A 23,305-nucleotide genomic window follows, 5' to 3' on the forward strand; every position below is an offset into this window, starting at 1 on the left:
GCCTTTGTCTAATATAAGATAACTGTAATTATGTGGGTTAGTCTCTGTATCCTCTATTCTGTATCATTGGTCTGCCAGTCTATTTTGATGCCAATACCATGCTGTTTTTGTTACTATGGCTCTGTAATATAATTTAAGTTCTGGTGTAGTGATGCCCCCTGCTTCACTCTTCTTGCTAAGGATTGCTTTAGCTATTCTGAGTCTCTTATTTTTCCAGATGAATTTCATGACTGCTTTTTCTATTTCTATGAGGAATGTGATTGGGATTTTTTTTATTGGAATTGCATTAAATCTGTATAATGCTTTTGGTCATATGGTCATTATGACAATAGTAATTCTGCCTATCCAATAACAAGAGAGATCTTTCCATCTTCTATGGTTTTCTTTGATTTCTTTCTTTAGTGTACTGTAGTTTTGTTGTAGAGATCTTTCACCTCTTTTGTTAGGTTGACTCCCAAGTATATTATTTTTTTGAGGTTATTATAAATGGAGTAGTTTTCTTTGTTTCCCTTTCAGAGGATTTGTCACTGACATACAGAAATGCCTTTGATTTATGGGTGTTAATTTTGTAATCGTGCTACTTTGCTGAATTCATTTACTAGTTCTAGAAGTTATCTGGTGGAATTTTTGGGGTCTTCTAGGTAAGAATCATATTGTCTGCAAATAGTGCTAATTTGAGTTCTTTTTTTTCTTATCTATATCCCTTTAATTTCTTTCTATCTAATTGCTTTGGCCAGTATTTCAAGAACTATGTTAAATACAAGTGGTAAAAGAGGGCATCCCTGTCTTGTGCCAGTTTTTAGAGGGAATCCTTTCAATTTTTCTCCATTTAGAATGAAGTTGGCCTGGGGCTTAGCATAGATAGCTTTTATGATATTGAGATATGTTCCTATTATCCATAGTTTTTCTAGTGTTTTGAACATGTATGGGTGCTGTATTTGGTTAAGTGCTATTTTTGCAACAATTGAGATGATCATATGATTCCTATCTTCAAGTCTATTGATGTGGTGAATTATATTTGTTGATATTTGTATGTTGAACCAACCTTGTGTCCCAGGCATGAACCCCACTTGATTGTGGTGCACTATCTTTTTGATATGTTTTTGTGTTCAATTTGCCAGAATTTTATAGAGAATTTTTGCATCTATGTTCATTAGTGATATTGGCCTGAAGTTTTCTTTCTTTGATGTGCCTTTGCCTGGTCTTGGAATCAGGGTGATATTGGCCTCATAGAATGAGATTGGAAGTGCTCCCTCTTTTTCTATTTCATGAAATAATTTGTAGAGTATAGGTTTTAGTTCTTCTTTATAGGTCTTATAGAATTCAGATGTGTATCCATCTGGTCCTGGGCTTTTCTTGTTTGGTAGGCTTCTGATGGCGTCTTCTATTTCTTTTCTTGAAATTGATCTGTTTAAATTGTGTATATCATCCTTATTCAATTTGGGCAACTCATATTCCTCTAGAAATTTGTTGATGCCTTTGATATTCTCTAGTTTATTAGAGTACAAGTTTTCAAAATAATTTCTAATTGTCTTCTGTATTTCTGTAGTGTCTGTTGTGATATTTCCTTTTTTATCATGTATGTTAGTATTTTGAGTTTTCTCTCTCCTCCTCTTTGTTAGCATAGCGAAGGGTTTGTCAATTTTATTTATTTTTCAAAGAACCAACTTTTTGTTTTGTCAATTTTTTCATATTCCTTTTATTTCAATTTCATTGATTTCAGCTCTGATTTTAATTATTTCCTGTCTTCTACTGCTTTTGGTGTTGATTTGTTTTTCTCTTTCTAGAGCTTTGAGATGTAGTGTTAGGTCATTTATTTATTGGCTTTTTCTTCTTTTAAGGAATGAACTCCATGCAATGTACTTTCCTCTTAGTACTGCCATCATAGTGTACCAGAGATTTCAATATATTGTATCAGTTTTCTCATTTAACTCTAAGAATTTTTTAATCTCCTTCTAATGTCTTTTGCAACCCATTGTTCATTCAGTAGCATATTATTTAGTCTCTAGTTTTTATTTTATCATATCATTGAGTTTTAATTTCATTCCATCGTGATCTGATAAAATGCAGGGTAGTGTCTGTACATTTGTATTTGTTAAGAGTTGCTTTGTGGCATAATATATGGTCTATTTTAGAGAAGGATCCATGTGCTTCTGAGAAGAAAGTGTATTTGCTTGTTGAATGGTGAAATATTCTATATATGTCAGTTAAGTCTAAGTTATTGATTGTATTATTGAGTTCTTTGGTTACTTTGTTCAGCTTTTGTTTGGAAGATCTATCCAGTGGTGAAGAGATGTGTTAAAGTCATCCAGAATTATTGTGTTGTGGTCTATTTGACTCTTGAACTTGAGAAGAGTTTGTTTGATGAACATAGATGCTCTGTTGTTTGGGGCATATATATTTATAATTGTTATGTATTGTTGGTGTATGATTCCCTTGAGCAGTATGAAATGTCTTTCTTTGTCTCTTTTGATTAACTTTAGCTTAAAGTTTATTTGATATGAGGATGGAAACCCCTGCTTGCTTCCACAGTCCATGTGAGTGGTATGATGTTTCAACCTTTCACCTTCAGTCTGTGTATGTCTTTTCCTATGAGATGAGTCTCTTGGAGGCAGCATATTGCTGGGTCTTTTTTTGATCCAATCATCTAGTCTATGTCTTTAAAAAAAAGAAAAGAAAGAGAGAGAGAGAATTTTTTAATATTTATTTTTTAGTTTTCGGCGGACACAACATCTTTGTTTGTATATGGTGCTGAGGATCGAACCCTGGTCGCACGCATGCCAGGTGAGCACGCTACCGCTTGAGCCATATCCCCAGCCCATAGTCTATGTCTTTTGATTGGTGGGTTTAGGTCATTAACATTCAGGGTTTTTATTAAGACATGATTTGTATTCCCATCCATTTTTATTTATTTGTTATTTAACTTGACTTGGTTTCTGCTTTGATTAATTTTTCCTTTAGTGTAATACCTCTCTCTGCTGATTTTTATTGTTGTTTTTCATTTCCTCTTCATAGAATATTTTGCCATGGATTTTCTGTAGTGCAGGTTTTCTAGTTGTAAATTCCTTTAACTTTTGTTTATCATAGAAGGTTTTTATTTCATCATCAAATCTAAAGCTTAATTTTGCTGGATACAAGTTTCTTGGTTGGCATCCATTTTCTTTCAGAGCTTGATATATGTTTTTCCAGGATCTTATAGCTTTCAGGGTCTGGGTTGAAAAATCTTCATATTACCTAATTGGTTTCCTCCTATATGTAATCTGATTCCTTTCTCTTGTGGCTATTAATATTCTCTCCTTGTACTGTATGCTAGGAATTTTCATTATAATGTGTCTTGGTGTGGATCTATTGTGATTTTGTACATTTGGTGTCCTGTAAGCCTCTTGAATTTGGTTTTCCAATTTATTCTTCATGTTTGGAAATAGATTGTTCATTCCTTTGGTTTGGACCTCTATACCTTCCTCTATCCCAATAAATCTTAAATTTGGTCTTTTTATGCTATCCCATATTTCTTGAATGTTCTGCTCATGATTTCTTACCATTTTCACTGTGTGGTCTGTATTATTTTCAAGATTATATATTTTGTCTTCATTTTCTGAGGTCCTGTCTTCTAAGTGGTCTAATCTGTTGGTGTTGCTTTCTATTGAGCTTTTAATTTGGTTTATTGTTTCTTTCATTTCAAGTATTTCTGTTTGGTTTTTTTCTTTAGAACCTCTATTTCCCTATTGAAGTAATCTTTTGCTTCCTGTATTTGCTTATGTAGCTCAAAATGATCTTTTGCTGCCTGTATTTGCTCTTATATCATCCTTTAATTCACAGAACATTTTAATTATGTACACCCTGAACTCCTCTGCAATTTCATCTGCTATGCTGGCCATGGACTCTCATAATGTGGTATCTTGATTTGTTTGGGACACTTTCTTCCCTTGTCTTTTCATATTGCTCGTGTGTCTTCCTTTCTAGCTCTGTGGATCCTAGGCATTACCATTTTTACCCTATAGGCTTACAGTGCCCCTTTAGGATTCCAATACCTCACCTTTGAGGGGAAGGACAATGTTAACAGATTCTAATATAAACAAAGTGCCACCTAAAAACAAATAGTTGTTATTAAGACATTTACAGTTTGGTCACAAGGTACAGAAATGGTGAATTCAATTATTATCTACAATATAATCAGTAGATTTGTAAAAAGGTTTATAGTTTATGATGGTGAACAACGAACCATGGGTGAGGTGTAGGAAGATATGCTGATGAGATAGGAGATGAGGATATAGAGTTATTAAATCTTAAGAAGTATGAAAGAGAAATCTAAAGAAGAAGGTTAGTAGCAGGAGAATAGAGGTAGTAATTTTGCATAGGCAAGCAAATAGGAAGACAGTAGAGTACATAAAACACACATATATATTAGGAAAGATAAAAAATATTAAAATTAAAAAATTAGAAAAAAGAATATACAACACAACTGTAATATATGATTCAGTCATCTCAGTCCTCAATATCCTAATTCATTCAAAGTACTTGGTTTCACATATGCTGGGGATGTGAAGGCAGGAGAATAAAAATGGAGAAGAAAGAAAAAAAAATCTCAAAGGAAGAAACAAGGATTGTTTTGGTGGGAGACCAGTGTCTTTCCTGCTTCCCTTCTCATCCAATAGGTGGGGTTGTCTGTTCTTAGTTGGTATCTCTGCCCTCAGGATGGTGGGGGTTACTAGGGTGTGAGGGTTGGTCTTGGATGCAGGGCACCTGGAGGTGGGGTATGGCACCCACTAGTCCTGTTGGGAGACCGCACCTCAAGGATCTCCTTTGGGGTCTGCTCCTGTGATGTGGGAACTGGGTCATATCTACTCATCTTGCCTATAGAGCTTGCCCTCTAGATCAGTCTCTAAGTGTATCTCCCTCACCCTCTCCCTTTCTACTTCCTAAAAAGGAACCCTTTTCTCAGAGGCTCTTGTGCGTTGCACTCTCATGGCTGTGCACCTGTCTTGCGGAGGGCTGTTTTGAATTGGTCACTCTATCTGCTGGGGATTGGGGGTAATTAGAAAACTATGGGTAACTGGCTATCCAGTGTTCTAAACTGGTAGTTGCCACGACTAAAGATGGTGATAGAGGTGACCCAAGAAGGAGGCAGCTGCTTTCAAGATGGGGTATTGGGTCAGTTGGGGGGAGCTGGGCAATGGTATTGTGCGATGTATTCAGAAATGAGCTCTGGGCATGCAGTGTTACCGCTGTTGGCTTTTTTCAGAGTCTGTGATGTCCCCAGGCACAGTCAGGCCACCATGAGTAGGGGACTCTGGCAGTAGCTGCCAAGGCCCAAGATGGAGGCCACGTGGGGAGCCTCACATTAGTAGATGGGGAGTCCACACGGGAGTGGCGGTGGGAGTTTCTGCTTATGGATTGCGGCTGAGTGTCCTGAGTGGGAGTGGCATCTGGGAATTTTGTGCTGGTGCTGATACCGGTGGTCCCACTGAGGCACCCATGAGACCTGCGTGGGCTAGTAAGAGTCGGGAGTCCTTTTCTAATGCTGAGGCCCAGGTACCTGCGCAGCATGGCAGCCATGATTCCTGCACAGGATTAGCTGCGGAAGGATCCTCTATCCCTCTTAGCAAAGGAATATTCCCACTACTTGAGACCGGGTCATGGAGCAACAGAGAATGCTGCCTCCATCTGGCCCGCCATCTTGGATCCCTCCTCTGTTCCTTACTGCTGTACTGTATTCTAGTAGGCAGTGCCACAAATTCTCAAATCCTATTTGACTTCTTACATGGTGCTCTTTCTTTCTTTTTCTTTTTGTCTGTTTTGGTTAATGATTTGTACCAAGCTCTGGAGGTAGTCAAAATAACTACTACAGTCATTTAAACGTTAAACTGCAATGGAATCATTAACAATTTTTAGAAATAGATATAGCAAAAGAAGTTGTGGGGAAAGTTAAGTTCATTATTCACTTTACTGTTATTCCATAAAGAGCATAAGATGCCTTTAATAAAAAGCAGTCACAAAGCTTTTTGATAATATTGGAAAGTTGCATTTGAAAAAATCAGAATCTAATCAATCTGAGTATGAACACACTATAGAATTGTAATGGAAATCAACTGGAAAATTAATATAAATTATAAATATTAAACTCATTTGCAATCTTGCCCTTGCTAGCTTCATGCTTTGTAGATGTCCCTGCCTCCTACATCACTGAAAAGTTACAGGCCATCTGATATGAAATTCACTCACCTCCACGTTGAGCTGTTTCTCAATCTTCATCTCCCTTGTGTTCTCTCTCTTTTTAATATCTCTGAAAAAGAATTAAATTTCCTACATTCTAAATTTAATCCTTGCCCTCAAAAGCCTGTTCCAGGTGTGGAGTATGAAGTTTTCCTAGTTTAGATTGCAAAATTAAAAGGCAAGTATTAGGCATTTGCTATAAGGAATCTTCAAGTCTACAGGGAAGCAATCAGGGTCCAGGATTCAAAAAGGGCAGGAGCATACCAAAGAGAATTCCGATGAGTCCAGATGAAATGGTTTAGGATTAGGCAAGAACAAATGGAGTGAGTTGTGAGTTCTTTCTTTTTGGGAAGTGGGCATTCTGGATGAGAGCTAGGTGCTGATTCCATCCTTACCTCCTGGATTAATTATCTGCTCTTTCTTGAATCTATACTTTCCCCCTCCCCACTGTATCTTTACCTTTAGCCTTTTTCTCTCTTTCCAAAGACCACAATTTCCCTTATTCCCTTAAATTTAAGCAAGTGTTGCTGTTCCCCCCCAGGGACCAAATTCAATGATTTAGGTCTGTTATCATGCTCATGTGGCTCTTGATGGCATTAAACATTGTTGAACATGCCCACACTTGAAACTCCTCCCCTGGTTGTACTGTTGTCCTACCTCCTGGGTGTTTTGTTTCCCAGTCTTCTTGTTTGAACTCTTAGATATGTATTTCTTCAAAATGTACTCTCAGCTCTCTCAGTATTATCTTCTCTGAAAGACTCATCCCATCTTATGACTTGGATTATTCCTTCATCTAGGTGACTGTTAAATTTGAATTATCAATTTTGGCTTTGACTGCCACTCCACATATGCAGTGGCTAGCTTCCACTTTCCCCTTAGCATCTCACCTGTGCAGCAAATTCTGCATCGCCAAACATAAACTTATTATTTTTCTACAACTAGTTTCTCTTCCTGTAGGTCAAGTTTTACTCCTCCCACATTCAATCAGATATTAAGTTCTTTGGGTTGAAATATGTCTAATATTTGTTTTCCAATACCCATCATTGTGTTCTCTTTTCTAGTGCCCTTATTTAAAAAATCACTTTTAACAGCCTGCCACCAAGCCTACCTCCCATGAGTCTTTTTCTCCTTCAATCAATTTTAATTGTTACGATCTTTTCTTGAATAACATCTGTTAAATGTTTCCTTAAAATTCTTTTCCACACATAAAATCTAAACACTCTATCCTAGTGTTCCAGGTACTTCATTTGAACCCAACCAACCCTATTTGTATTTCCCATTTGTTCACCCTTTTCTCTAGCAAAAGTCACTTAATCACCCTTCTCAGAAGTGCCCTGTAACTTTTCTCTCCCGTGCCCTTGCTGTTCCTTTAAACCAGAACCATCTCTGTTCATCAGTGTCCCATGTACAAACTCTGCATCATTCTAAGTCTAGCTCAGATGCCTCTCTTTCCATGAAGGTTTTGATCTTTCCAAATGGCAGTATTCTTCACATTTTCTGATTTTACATGGCACTTTATCTGTGACTTTTTTCCAAATGCTTATAATTTTCTAATTTGGATTTTGATTGTTTACATGCATATTTTGTCTCCGTGTTTGATTGTAAACATTTTGAAAAAATGGTTCAGAATCTGATTCACCTTTGTATTCTCGAGATGTTTGGTACAAATACTTTAATGAAGTGAATAGGACTCCACAGATATCCTATGTTTTCTTTATATTCCCCAACGTCCTATATCATTAGACTCAAGCATAAGACTAGTTCTTGTCAGTAATCTATAAGAAATGAGACATAACACTTCCAGCAAGAGGTATTTTGGAACAGATGAAAATTTTCCACTCTTTCTTTTTTTTCTTCCCCTTTTGTGACAATCTACAAAGCTATGTTTGACATGGTCTAGCTACGTGTCAGTGGAGTTTCTACAAGCCTGAGTCCCTGATTTATCATGTGGATTGGAGCTCTCCCCTGAACTGTATTAGGTGTGAATTTAAGTTAAAAACTTCATTGTTTTTAGCCACTGAAATTTTAATGTTGGTGTAGCATAGCCTTTTCTAACCTGATTAACAGGGAGATGTTAAAAAATTTATGAATGATACAATGAAGAAGATACCTATTGAATAAATTTTGTTGCTGGAACTGGTCAAAAAGCCTGATCATTAAGTTACTTCTTCATAACTGTATGTACAAAAAGAATAATATCATTAGATTGCAAGTAGTCTATCTTTGGATTTCACTCTTCCAAATATCTTAAACACCTGATGCCTTAAAAAAATGCATCTGATAATCTACTCTGTATGTAGCTTCCTATTCTGTTTTCAGGTGTAGAATTTGAGCTTCAGAGTTAGAGCTGTATTTCTCATTAAAGGACACATGGGGTTTTCTTGATGTAGCCAAGTGCATGCTCGTTTTCCTGTGGCTTACTGAGGGCCTGTAGTGCCTCTGTCATGAACTGATCATTGATGTTTAAGATGACCTTATAGGTATAATTTATAAACGAAAAACATTTTTTTTTGGTATTGAGGATTTAACCCAGGGGTACTCAATGACTGACCTACAATCCCAGCCCTTTTTTATATTTTATTTAGAGACAGAGTCTCACTGTGTTGCTAAGTGCCTCGCTAAGGCTGGCTTTGAACTTACAATCCTCCTGCCTCAACCTCTTGAGGCACTGGGATTACAGGTGTGTACCATTCCTGGCTCTATAAACAAAATTTATTAGTATTTTAAAGATATGATCTGGCTGATTATCTAACATACCGTAAATATAAATCATTGTTTTCTTAGGGAATTAAGAAAAATAAAAAAGTTTAAAGAAAAACTTTTCATGATCCTAGAGATTGTGAAACTATTAGTCTTCAATTGCTGAGATTGCAATAAATCACCAATTCTGTCTTAAAGTAGGAGACAGAACTATCTTTATTCACCAGCTGGTGGGCCAAGGGGCAGGCTGCAAGTTCATACCCCTTGACCCCCTGCAAGGGTTAGAGTGCACCTTTATAGTCCAAAGCCACATTGATCATAAGCAGCTGTTGCCATGATTCAAAACCATCAATAAACATCATGAGATCTAAAATCATAAGCAGAAGGGGAAGTGGGTTAAAAAGACCCTAGTTGAGTACGAGTTAAAGAATGGTCACTAATGTCTAGACAATCATTCTCTGACAAGGTACATGTCCAAGAAAAATGGGAACCAAACAGAGAACAATTTTACAAGGTATAAGAAGAACAGAAACTTTTGCATTTCTAAGCAGGGTGTGCCAAGCAGGATCAGGATAGCAGAGGCAGAGTTTTTTTCATAGGAGAAGCATTTCTTACATGGAATCTCAGGATTAAATGGAGTCTGTTTTGGTCATTGCCCATATATCCTGGTCCATAACACAAGGACTGTTGAACATGTCTACATTTTCACAAAATGCATTCTGCCCTCGGAAAGTTGAAGCATTTCCCCCTGGCTCACAAAGGCCTGCCATTGCAGTATCCCAAGCTGTCTTCCTAAGCAGTGTGGAAGGCTTTGACTCTAGTCCACTCCCCTTATTAAAGTCTAGGCTTGAGTTAGTAAAGCTGTCTAATAATTTCTATGAGGTATGAATACTATGAATGCTGAATTGACTTCCTTGTGGATCCTACCATTTATAGCAGTACAAACTGGCCAAATTTATAAAATCAAAATGTTACACTTTCAAGACTAATGACAAGCTAGAGTAGGAGCAACATTTGACAGGAAGATCTTTCTAAAGTCCCCCAAATTAAGCTGCACAGGAAAGTTATGATTGTTTAAGAGCAACGTTATTCCAGAGGATCATCTAGACATTTCTGTAGAGCAATTGTTTCTCTACATAAGAGAGCTGGCTTAGTGCTTTCAAAATAGTGGGTGCCTGGGGGATGTTTTAATATATTATTCCTATTTGAAAGAGATAAAATTCAAGGGTCTCTTTTTCTTTTATTTCTTTGAAATGAAATCGATCCACAGTGTTTTTTAATTGACTGTGCTAGGTAACCCAGGCTAAAAATGTTTGTTGAGAACCTTCTACAATCTTCAGACTTTCACTTAGGTGTCTTTCCTCAGGTGTGAAAGGCTTATCCTGACACATTGCTGACTTATAACCAAAATAGGCCAATGTGAGATGGGTGACCAACTACTCAGTATAATTCATAAGTGCATATAAGCCACAGAGTTTGTGTGGTCCTATCTGCTCTGTGACACCAGTATCAAAATGTATTACATTGCATACTATGAAAGTATAAATATAGTCTGTCCCTGAGCACTTTTCTATCAATATTTCCCTCAATTTTCTTTGATGCTCTGTACTTAAGCTTTAACAAAGTATTATTTCAGATTCCCACCTGAAATTTCAGATCCCTGCCTGGTCTCTAAATTTGAATGGAAATGCATATTTATGGATAAAAACCTCCAAGAAAGGGGGGAAAGAAAACAATTTCATTTTGACCTAGCCTAACTACAAAGAAGCCCCAAGGACTGGGGAGACTCTAATGTTTTTGTCGGGCATAAAGACAAGGAAATGGCATTTGATGAAGACTACAGACTCTTGGAAGATGGTATGACAATTTTCCTCAGAATAGGTCCGGGCCTTATGAAAAAGCCAGAGCCCTTGTCACTAAAATTAACCCCCATAATGTGCAAGCTTTCAACCAACAACCTGGTGTCTCAGTGATGGCAGTTTGAAGTTAGAGGGAAATCCTGGTTTTCTAGTGCATTGCTTCCGTTGAGCTGTCCAGGGTTCTGACCTATACACCAAACAGTACTTTTCCTCTCCTTGGTCTTGATGCTGGTTCTAAATACTTTGGTTTGGGATCACTGATCTTGACTGTGTTTTTAGTTCACCTTTAGTTTTGTTGGGCCAGGCTCCTTTTGATGGTATACTGTGTACAAAGTGAAAAATTAATTTTACTGTTTTCAAGACTTTTAAATTGAGGATCATGAAGCATAGAGTCAAATGACTTAGACTTCAGTAACAGCTGCATTAGGTGTGTGACTTAGGAGAAGTCTCAGAAGTTTTTAGAAAGTTGATTTTCTCATCATACCTGTACAATAAAATGTTAAAAATATTTGCAACATAAATGACAAGAATACAATATGAAGAGCACTTAAAAATGCACGAGAGAAAAAGAAACCTTGTTGAAAAAGTAAAATAAGAAAGAAAAACCACACACATGATATATACAAATAAACTCAAAATAAATGAATAAATAAAAAACTAAATGTAAGACCGTAAGCTATAAAACTCTTAGAAGAAAACACAAGTGTAAATCCGTGTGACCTGGGATTAGATAATGGTTGGTTAGATAAAACTCCAAATCTACACACAGCAAAAGTGAAAATATATATGCCGATTTAATAATAAATTCAACACATGGTGTTAAAAACACTATTGAGAAAGTAAAAAGACCATCCACAGAACACGAAAAAAAAATTGCAAATCATATGTCTGATAGGAATTTGTATTCAAAATGTGTAAACACTCTTATACTTCAGTAATAAAAATGAGTATTTATCCAAAGAAAATATGCAAAAGGACAATAAGCACATGGGAAGATGCTCAATATCATGAATTGTCAGGGAAATGAAAATCAAAACCACAATATATTTCACACCCATTAAGATGGTTATAATTTTTAAAAGCCAGATAATTAATGTGTTGGTAAGGGTATGGAGAAATTGAAATCCTCATACACTACCAGTGGGATTTCTTTTTTGAAATTTTCATGATATTAGATTCAATGATGAAAGCTATGAGAATAGTCTCCTGAAAGTGTTTTGTTTCTTAGAAAAAATAAAGGACAATCACATCCTCCTTGAAATAACCTCAGATGCTGTGCCAGTCAAGCCTCTTTGCAGAAGGGGACAGCCCATCAGTCTATTGAGTCACTCTCTGGGGCAGCAGGAGTGTAGTCCAGATTGTCCTCATTATCCTTCAGCTTCAAATCATCCCTTTTGTGAAACAAAGACTCATCTACCTCCCCATTGTTTCCAGCATCCTCCAAGAACTGGATATCAGATGTGTTGACAGTATAATGTTTCAAGTAGCTGTTTCCCACTAAATTTATTTTTTCTCTGCTTATTCTTCGTTCTTCCATTTCTTTTTAATTTTCAAGAGTTCTGCCTCAGACTTGTCCTTCCAACTTAAGAAACTTTCCCGCTGTAGCAGGAGAGCTGTGAAACAATTGCTTTTCCGCTTCTTTTCATTCTATTCTTTTTATCTAATCTATTATTTCATTTAGTTTTTCTTGCACAGCTCTCACTAAAGATTATTACCATACCAAGATTTTCTTCAACTATAATCTTACTAATTTTAAAATGTCTTAGACTACATTGTCTTCTAGATTTTCTAAGAATATTTCACAAGAGGGAGACTCATCTGGTTATTTTTCATTGTATTAAAAACTCAAGAGTAGTATGAACAATTTGATTATTTTCTCCAGCCTCATATGTCATTGATGGTGAGGTTAGGTGGATTATGGGATAATACTTAGCAGGACCTTGTCAAGTGAAGTTTGACTGAGGGGGAATGTGGTATAAGGGGAATAACTTTATATTTTGGAAGAATATTTGTTAAGAGACTGAATTAATGTGCAATCAAGCTATGAAAGTGCTGGAGTAGATGGACTCCAAAAAGCTCATTCGTGCTGTTCCTCACCATAATCTGTCATCGAGCTCCTTACTGCTACTGACAGACTGCTCAGATATCCAGGCAGCTTTCAGCCTACATTACACCAAGTTGCTAGACCAGTGGAGGAAATTTCTAGCCCTGAGATTTATAAATGGTGCAGTTGATTTAGCAAACAACCCTCAAATAATTAAACATGGAGTCCACCATATGATTCAGCAATTATTTTGAGATGTTGGGGATCAGTCCCAGGGCATTACTTATGGCATTACCTATGCTAGGTAAGCACTCTACCACTGAGCTACAGCTCAGCCTTGATCCTTGTTTCACAATCAAAAGAAATCAAAAAATGATGACAAAAAGTGTGTATAAACATTCATAGTAGCACTATTTGTAATAACCAACAAGTGGAAATAACCTAAATACCCATCAGTGAATGAATGGATGACCAAAGTGAAGTATTACTCATTAACAAAAGTAATGGAGTATTTACTCATTAACAAAAAGGAATGGGATATGGATATGCACTACAAGGATGAGCCTTGAAAATGTGATAAGTGTGGGCTGGGGATGTGGCTCAAGCAGTAATGCGCTCGCCTGGCATGCACAGGGCACTGGGCTGGATCCTCAGCACCATATAAAAATAAAGATGTTGTGTCCACCGAAAAACTAAAGAATAAATATTAAAAAGTTTTCTCTCTCTCTCTGTCTCTCTGTCTCTTAAAAAAAATTAAATGTGATAAGTGAAAGAAGTTAGTCACAAAAGGCCACCTGTTGTGCTGCAGTCTGGCTGGGCACAATTCACAAGCCACTTATCAAGCAGAAACTAACTTTATTTTTAGAACACACACCGCACCACAGGAGCTCTTCAGGAATTCCCTCAGAGCCCAACCGCCACCACCGCCTTCCCACAAGCCTCTCAACCCCCCGCCCCCCTGCTCTTGAGGACGATTGGCTGGGTCACATGGGTGGAGCCAAAAGAGTCCCCCAATGAGCAGCTCCGTGGTCTGAAAGGGCAGGGAAACAGCGCAGAGGAGCCAATCAGCTGGCAGCTGGAAGTTTGCAGGGGCCATGGTGAGCCAATCAGCTGGAAGTTTGCTGGGGCCCCTTCAGCTGTGGCTCTCAACAGTGTTGTATGATTCCATTTACATGAAATGCTCAGGATAAGTAATTTTATGGAGATACACAGTAGATAAGTGATTGTCTTAGCACTGGACTTGGGGTTGGGGATGGGATGAGGAATGACTGCCAATAGATATGAAGTTTCTTTCTGGAGTGATGAAATGTTACAAATTGCTTTTGGTAATGGTTGCACAACTGTGAATATACTAAGAGCCCTTGAATTCTACACTTGTATAGTGAGTTAAATCTCAATAAAATTGTCATTAAAAAGGATAAAAATCACCAAGAAGCTCCTAAAAACTCTTAATTCATTAATCATCAAATAAATAAAAAGCCAGGTGCATTGCATGCCTGTAATCTCAGTGACTTGGGAGGCTGAGGCAGGAGGATCTCAAGTTCAAGGCCAGTCTCAGAAATTTAGCAAAGCCCTAAGCAACTTAATGAGAAAATGAAAAATGGGAGGGGATGTAGCTCCATGGTAAAACACCCCTGGGCTCAATCCCCAGTACCTAAATAAATAAATACACAAATAAAATAAATTGAAATTACTATGAGGTAACATCTCTTACCAAACTGTGAATTAAAAGTTGTGTGTGTGTGTGTGTGTGTGTGTGTGTTTGTCTGTATGAAATGTGTATTATGTATGGGGATACACTTTGAAACTGCAAAGAACTATTCAAAGGCAATTTACCTCTCTTGTGTATATTCTGATTACTACTCAAGCTCAGAATTCCTTTAAAATGTTTATATTGTGTCCAAAACATGGGTAATTCAAGTTGCAGATTTCTCACTTTATATTTTTGCCCAAAGAAATAAAAACTCCTCGCAGTTTTATTCAAATGTACAAATTAAGAAAAAAGTTAGATTCAAAAAATGATAAACTTTCCTATTCCCACACCTATGGGAGAACAATAGAAGCAACTCTATTTTGTCCCTTCGGTTGGTAGATTAAGTAACAGCAACCACACTAATTTATGAAGGAGCCTAGTGTGTTCCCAAAGTGCTGTGTGGCATTTGTGAGTGCAGCAGTGGTCTCCTAGAGAAACCATTGCTGTCCTGGGCACCATCCTGTAGCCTCTACATATTAAGTTCACTCTAAATATTCTTTCACTACAGCAGAAAATGGAGAACTCTTTTCCCTATCAAATTCAAGAGATTTGCACATTGTAGAAAAGTGAAAACCATGTTTCAACATGATATAGGTGTGACATAGACACATAAAACCTCCAAACATCACTGTCCACAGGATTTTGGAGGAATTCGAGGCACCAGAATTGGGTCTCATCTTGAAATGCTCAATCAGGTCAATGAGAGTGTTCCTACCATTACATTCTCTTCTAAAATGGTTTAGGGTCTTGGCTAATAAGTGCTGATAAGCTTAGGTATATGACACATTGGGCAAATATGTGGTATGCATGACCTGTCCTCTTCACTTACCTGAAAGATGCTATTGTTTGTCCTTCAAGACACTCTTTCCTATGGAATTTGAATATGGCCATGGCATATTCTCAATACAACCCTCCAAGCAGTCATTACTTATCAATGAGACTTATTTGCCATTTCTAAAATAGACTATTTTAAGTTAAAATGTGTGTGTGTGTGTGTGTGTGTGTTTGACCCAAATCCTTTTTTTTGGGGGGGGGCATACTGGCACTTGAAATCAGGGCACTCACCACTGAGCCACACCCCTGGACCTATTTTGTATTTTATTTAGAGACAGGGTCTCACTGAGTTGCTTAGGGCCTTGCTTTTGCTGAGGCTGGCTTTGAACTCTTGATCCTCCTTCCTCAGCTTCCCGAGCCACTGAAATTATAGGCATAGAACCAAAGAATCTTTGAAATCCATTTATCTTTATACAAAGCTTACCTTTCAGAATACAGAAATTACAAGTAGAAATACCATATATATATATCATGATTTACAGTAATAACTGGACATTCCTCATCTAGTTTGTTTTAAATACCTGAAGTAGTTACCATCTTTAGTTTGTACAAATATAAATGCAAGACAGAGCTTTAGCATTGTAAGTCATTTCCTGGAAATAATTTGTATATTCTATTATATTAATAATATATATTGGCCATTTAATGTTCCCCAAACCCTATGCAGAGGTACTATTAAAATTTCCAGTTTAGCTGAACATCAGGAAACATACTGTAACCTTAGCTACTCAGGAGACTGAGACAGGAGAATTGCAAGTTCAAGGCCAGCCTGGGCAACCTGGCAATACCTTGTGTGAAAATAAAATATTAAAAGGGCTGGGATATAGGTCAGTGATAGAACATCCCTGGGTTCAATACCCAGTGCCCCCCTTCAAAAAAATCCAGGTTAGGGCTGGGATTGTAGCTCATTGGTAGAGCACCTGCCTCACACATGTGAGGCACTGGGTTTGATCCTCAGCACCACATAAAAATAAAAATAAAAAAAAGATATTATGTCCAACTACAACTAAAAAATATTTTTAAAAATCCAGGTTATAGTTGACGAACCTGATATGCAGCAATATTAAATTAATTTAATATTGAATTACTTAGAAAGAATTTTGGCTTGGTTAAAATTTGTTACTTGTGTCACTTTTCCTGCATGCCTCCACACCTCTTTCCCCACAATACAAGGTTTGGTTAAAGTTAAGAAGCTAGTACTAAATAAGTGTTCCTCATTAGATTCCTTCTTTTGACATGATGGGGAAAAAATGCTCAAGACAAAACCCTGTTCTTTGGTTTCAACTCCTCTTGCTAAGAATTCTTTAAAAGTGCCAACCTTATTTTCTTTGTCTCAAAAGCATATTAGAGCAATTCATAATTGAGAGCAACTATATAAACCCTGGAACTCCATCACCAACTCTGTGCTATGTCCTTAACTTTTCAATGTTGTCAAATTTTGTCAGTTTAGAGGGGTGCAAATGTAAAATAATACTAATAAAATTGATCACTTCAAATCATAGCAAAAACCTGAAACTTTCTTTACTGAACAGATAACTTGTATACATCCAAAGGTGGAACTTAATAAGAAAAGATAGTTGTGAAAATTGATCATACTGAAACACTGTGAACATTTTTTCTTCTTCTTCTTCCTCCTCCTCCTCCCACTCCCCCACCCCTGCCCTCTTCTTCCTCCTCCTTGTCTGTGCTAGGGATCAAACCCAGGGATTCATAATATGCTAAGCAAGGGCTATACTACTGAGCTATACCCCTAGCCCACCATAACTCTTTTCAGCAGAGCAAAATAGAATAATTTATCAAAATGCAATTATCAGTTTCCTCTGATAAATAAAATCTAAATATACTAACTGGTAATTTCTTCCACATGTACTCAAATTAGAGTATTGATCAGTATCTCATGAAATATAGAAAATAATTAGAGTCATATCCACAAAGTCCATATGCTTTCACTCTTAAGGGAGCTAAGAGGCTTGCAAAAGTATTCCAGTTTTTAATGATAACTTCCCTTAGTGCTTCTTAGAGAAACAAAATAATACATTCCATATTATTCTGTATATGACTCCCTCACCATAACAATTCTTAAATATTCAGCACCCACTAATAGCCACTTGATATTATATTAGAGTTTTCTGTATTCTTATCAACATGATGTTAATAATGAAACTGTGAGAAATTTCCATTTGGTTTTTCTGATGCTTTAAGGCATTCTAAACAATAGATTTGAAGAAATCTCACAAGTGTTCCCTGATTACATAACTGAATTAAGCTTCATGGAAAGACAGCAGTGAAATAAGCTTTTCATCTAGACGATTTCTTAAGTAGTACTCATGTGCTGCTGGTTCTGTAGAAAAGGTGGGTATGGGTGGTACAGCATATTAGGAGGCACATGAACAATTTCTTATTATAGAAAGATTTCAAGAAATATGATGATTCATGGTAACCAAGAATTTTGTTGTTGGAGGGGATACTTTTTATAGTTTTATGGAGGTATAATAGAAATGAAATAAATTGCATATATTTACAGTGACAATTGGGTAAGTTTTGACATTTGTGTATACCCGTGAAGCTGCCATCACAAAGAAAATAATGAATATATTCTTAGTAGGCGGTACTTTTTGAATATACCAATAATGTAAAATTTGGTGACCATTAAATCCCCACAGGCATTTGGCATTAGGAGGCCATATTTATCATGCATTTAGTAAATACTTTTTCTCTAATTTATTATCATCTTTTGAATAGTAGTATCATAGTAAAACAAAAGATTAGTCTGAATCTGGGATTTTTAGTTTTAGTATATTTGAAGAGCACCTGAATGGTATTCAAGTCAGCCTTTAAATCTACAAATAGGCAAACATGAAATCATCAAGATGTGTGTAGTGGCTCAGAGTTCCACAAAGCCTTCTAGTATGCTGTACCACCCATACCCACCTTTTCTACAGAAACAGCAGCACATGAGTCTAATCCTCTACCTTGTGTGGGACTTAGCAACCTTAGTTTTTTGATCACATCGTTTTATAAACAATTTAGGCACCAATTAAAGAAAAAATGAAAGAAGCAGCAGCAAGCTTCTTGGAATGTCCAATTTCTCACATAAAATTACTGTACAGACAGCTTGCAATTTGTAAGGCTTTTTGGCCGAGTGTTTCTGAAAGGAGATAAAGCTGTTTTTGTCCTGCCTATTGATACCATATTTTGCCCTCAGGGCTGGTGGTGATGAGATCTGGAAAGCTGCCTTATTTTTTAAGTTTCTCCTATAGCTCATTCCAATATTCCTGTACTCTGCTATTTTCCACCTGGTTCGGGAAACAGTTTAAAGCTGCAGGATTGAACCTCAGGCTTGCAGGTTCTCTTGTCACCATTTGCCACCAACACCCACCTCCACCACCTTCTTGCTCAGACCTATGTCCCCATTCACAACGGATGCTGGTAACCCTCAGAACTGTGGCCCTGAGGTCTCCAGTTTCCCTTCTTTGCCTTAGGTCCCAGAACATCAGTGGGAGCTTAACTTCTTGAGTTGGGAGGGCAGCTTGTCTAATTAGTCAGTAGCAGCTGGGGGCTGTTTCTACCTGCTGATCCTCCCTTTGTATTCCTCCCCGGATGAAGGGGAGATTCAAGTGGATTTGGCACATCCTTTAATCAGGGCCTGCCATTAGCAGGCCGGGGCTGACGTGCTCTGAAGCAGGCCATTTTCACCTGCGTAATAGCAGGCTTGGGAGTAGCAGAGCAGCAGCAGCAGCAGCATCAGTGACTGGAGTAGGGGAGGAGCGCAGGCAGCGGCCGCCGCGGGGCCGGGAGGAAGAGGAGGGGGGGAGGAGGAGGAGCTGAAGCGCGAAGAGCAGCAGGCAGCGCCTGGGCCCGAGTTGCAGCAGCGGCGGCGGCGGCGGCGCGGAGACTCCGCAGCCTCCCGGAGCCCAGAGTCCCGGCGGGGATAGCAGCAAGGAGCGATCGCCCGCCCAGCTACCACACCTCGGCCCCGCCAAGCCGCCGTCGCCACGCGGGGGGACCGCCAGCTATGGCCGCGCCGCCGGATTCGCAAGACGAGCTGCTGCCTCTGGCCAGCCCCGGGTCCCAGTGGTTCGGGGACCGGGGGGAGGGGGAGAATGAAACAGTGACGCCGAAAGGGGCCAGGCCGGCGCCGCAGACCGAGGAGCCCGGCCGGGGGTTGGGCTCCGGGACCGAAGGAGCGGTGCCGCGGGAACTGGGCTCCGGCCCCGCCCGGCCGCCGCCCGTTGCCATGGAAACTGCATCCACAGGTAAGGCGGGAGGGCGCCGCTACCCCGCAAATGGCGTCAGGTACCCCGGTCCCAGTCGGTTCCCTTCTTAACAGCTCCCCTCTGCACCTTCCTGGCGCGCTCTGCCTAAAGGCACCAATCCCAGCCCCGTTTCGCCAAGGGCGACTGCAAATGTGAATGGACTGGTTGAAAACAGCAATTTTAATTTTTTCCGAAGGCTCAGAGAAAGAACGGATGCTACTGATCCCTTTATTTCATTATCTTTATTTCCGTTAAAACATTGTCCTCACTGGCAAACTGCAGCATCCTGACTTACTGGTGCGTCCCGGTACAAGTTTCTCCCTCTTGTCAGGGGCTCAGGGCTGTAGGGCCGTTATGACAGGTTGTGGTGGTTTTCTGGGGCGTGTTTGTGCGCACTGTGCGCGCGGGCCACAGGAGATGCTGACAACAAAGCAGCGAGCTCACCCGCTGCCCCAGGACGCGGCTCGGTGCAGGGCAGCTTTGTGGCTTTAACTCTCCCCTACTCTTCTCTCCAGGAGTCGCCACACCCGGCTCCTCCCAGTCCTCCCGCCCACACTCCCTTCCCCCATTCCACCCGCCCCCTCCACACCCTCCCCCCTACCACTCGCGGGCAGAAAACAAATCATAAGGAGTGTTTACCACATTCTGGAGGAACAGCATTGTAAGTGGGTTGGGAGTTGTGTCTGCTCTCACTCAGAACCTAGGTGCTTTAATGTCCCCATCTTGCAGGGAGCATTGAAACTTGGAAGCCCGAAATGCAGCGGGCCTGGCTGAGTTGGAGGGTTTGGATGGGGGTGAGTGGACCAGCGACGATTTACCAGCAGTCTGAATCTGCTCCAGCATTTGAAAATTGCCCCGGATTCGATCTCCCTTGGCCTGACTTCCTCCTCGCAACCCAAGCAGACCAGTGTCTGTCAGGACCCCAGGGCTTTGGTGAATTCTAGTCAAAAGAGGCGAGAGGCACGCACTATGAGCCTGGGCTGCCGGCCTGGTTAGCTCTGTTTCCAGTGAGAGAAGGAGGGGGGTGTTATGTTGTTCTCTTCTCAGAGAAAGCTTTGTTATGGTGGAGTGGGAGTTGTGTAGTTTTGGCAATGTAGCTCTAGAAGGTCTGGAGTGGTGGGTGCTCCTGAAGGAGGAGAAAGGGGGCGGGACTGGCGTGTGTGCTCTTGGCAGCTGTTTTTGGGAAACCCCCTTCTTAAACCACTCCCTCTCAAGGGTTATATGAAGTGCCTTAGGTTGTCTTAACTGCTCTAGTATAAAAGATCTGAGCTGGGGAAAGGAGGTTTGGAGAGTGGGTTTAATAAAATTTGCCAATGTTCTCAGCAGAAAAGAAAAAGTGGGGACCATATACCAGCAAAAGGAGGAGGAGGAGTGAAAAGTAAAAAGGAAAAGAAAAAGACTCAAATGCTGAAAATCCCTATCCAGACTCTCTTCAATTTCTATTGAAATGAAGAGAAAGCAAAACTTCTTAAAGAAGATGGCAAATGATAATAGACAAAGGAAGGCAGTTTTTGTCATTACTTTTCTTTGCTGAGGGCAGCTTAGAGTTCAGAATCTTTATCCACTGCAAGATAAATTATTTCTTTATCAACATTGCCTGCCTCTCATTAGTTGAGCAAGGTTAGGTTACTAAGGTAGGGAAGCTAAGTGTCCTGTGTTTAGTAACTTACTATTCACTAAAATGTGTTATTACATAGAAAATGCTTAGTATATTATAAGTGCAACAAATGGACTAATAATATCAAATATGATTCTAAGTTTGGGTGGAGAAGGAGAATGAAGCATATATATATATATATATATATATATATGCCTATTTATATAGAAATGTTTTAGTTTATTATTGTTGTTTAGACTGGATAGCCTTCTATAAGAGAACTGTATGCTAGAAATAATAGCCACATAAATAACCACACCTTGAAAAATCCAAACAAGATCTAGGCCAGCTTCTGTGTCTGTTACTTTGACAGTTCTGTTGATATAAGCAAAGTCAGAAGGTGAATCATCAACTGTATCAGAGATAAAATCCAAAAGTAGCCTATTATGCACACTAATTTACTGTGCATTTTAAAAACTTATTTTTGGCTTATAAGCATAAATTACTTAACTCACTGTGCTGGAGGCTGGGAAATCTAAGATCAAGGTGCCAACAGATTCAACATCTGGCTCATAAAAAGTTGTCTTTTAGCTTTATGCTCACATGGCCGTAGCTGCTTTATTATTATTTTTAAGAATGGTGCCTTTTGGGACCCTGAGTTAAATAAGAAGTAACTTAGATTTTTGAGTGTAATATACTGTAAATATATTTTGTTTCTTTTTCAGATGGAATATTAAAATGTAAGATAGAATATTGGCGTTTGAAATTTTTTTTCTGAAAAACATCACCAGTCTTGCTGCCTGGACAGAAAGTCTGTTATTTATCTTTATACATTGATGTTAATTAAAGTTTACAAAGAAATATTTCCCCAAACATTTCTCAGTAATACCCTGAAATGTGTGTGTGTGTGTGTGTGTGTGTGTGTGTATATATATATATATATATATATATATATATATATATATATATATTTGAACATCATTAAAGCTACATTATAAAACCCAATCAGTACTGTGTTTTCAGGTATTCTCATCAATTCTGTCCCTTTGTGGCATGGAAATTTTCTCAACAAAAAGTGACACTGTCTTCTTAAGTTACACTTTGTTATGTATGAAGTTGATAGTGAACTTGTGAAATGATGTCTATAGTCAAGGGAATATTTAATATACCATGTGTAGGCTACAACATGTTCAACTTGTTAATCACAAAACACTGCCATCATCTAATAATTCTCCAAAAGACATTAAAAACCACTGTTTTGTTTTCTCATAAAGTTATTTTATTCCTGGAAACTATTCAAAAGGAGCATACAATAATAAAAAGGATAGAAGAATGGCTCTTTGTTTAAAGAAAGAATTTAAAATAGAACATTTGAACAAAATGAAAATGGTAAGAAGTTAACTCATTGCCTGCTTTGGAAATTGGCTAATTGATTGCTTCATGCATGCATGCTTCATGCATGGAAGGCAAAATAAAGAACAGGTTGGTGAATTGTCAGGAGAAATTAGTCTAATGTAGTTTGCTCCAGTAATATTGGCTATGGATAATCTGACTTAAATATCTAGATAATTGCAAAACAAATTTGCATTACTTCAACCTCAGAGTTTGTAAATTTGTAATTTTCAAATGCTAAATGTGATGTGCACTTGGAAAAGCTGTTCTTAGTCTATCTATCATTCTTTCAATAGCATTGAGAATGTTTTATGTATCCCCAGTTTAATATAATAAATCTATAGAACTATGATGCATTACTGATCATCATCTTCATTTGGAGACTGAATTGACTGTCTTTTTTTTTTTTTTTTGGATGTGTTTGATAGATGTATAAACATTTTTATTTGGAATATTTTCCAGTATAATCCCCTTTATAAGGTGTAAATTCCAATCTTTGTTTTCTATTATCTTGAAATGGGAAGAAACACTATACTTTTCTTTGGCAATTTATTAAAGAATATAAGAGAAAAAAGCTTGGAAACCTAATGTAATGTATTTATCTGGACATAGTCTCTGTATACAATCAGTAACATTTATGGCAATAAATATAGTATA

At 38.4% G+C, this 23,305-nt stretch overlaps 1 protein-coding gene and 1 pseudogene across 1 annotated transcript in view; one reads left to right on the top strand and one right to left on the bottom strand.

The window, feature by feature from the left end:
- Window positions 1-12,084: 12,084 nt before the first annotated feature.
- On the bottom strand, window positions 12,085-12,882 carry LOC124104688 (RWD domain-containing protein 1-like; annotated as a pseudogene).
- Window positions 12,883-19,249: 6,367 nt separating this feature from the next.
- The window catches only part of Rtn1 (reticulon 1), a 228,934-nt gene continuing 224,878 nt past the window's right edge, over window positions 19,250-23,305 (top strand). The window contains exon 1 of the mRNA XM_046461713.2: window positions 19,250-19,659. Coding sequence (XP_046317669.1) covers window positions 19,419-19,659 — 241 coding nt within the window. The 5' untranslated portion in view covers window positions 19,250-19,418. The remainder of the gene's footprint in view (window positions 19,660-23,305) is intronic.

Source organism: Marmota monax, unplaced genomic scaffold, assembly GCF_021218885.2.
Source record: "Marmota monax isolate L192 unplaced genomic scaffold, Marmota_monax_Labrador192_F-V1.1 WCK01_AAM20220418_F8-fsc00001, whole genome shotgun sequence".
Taxonomy (NCBI): Eukaryota; Metazoa; Chordata; class Mammalia; order Rodentia; family Sciuridae; genus Marmota; species Marmota monax.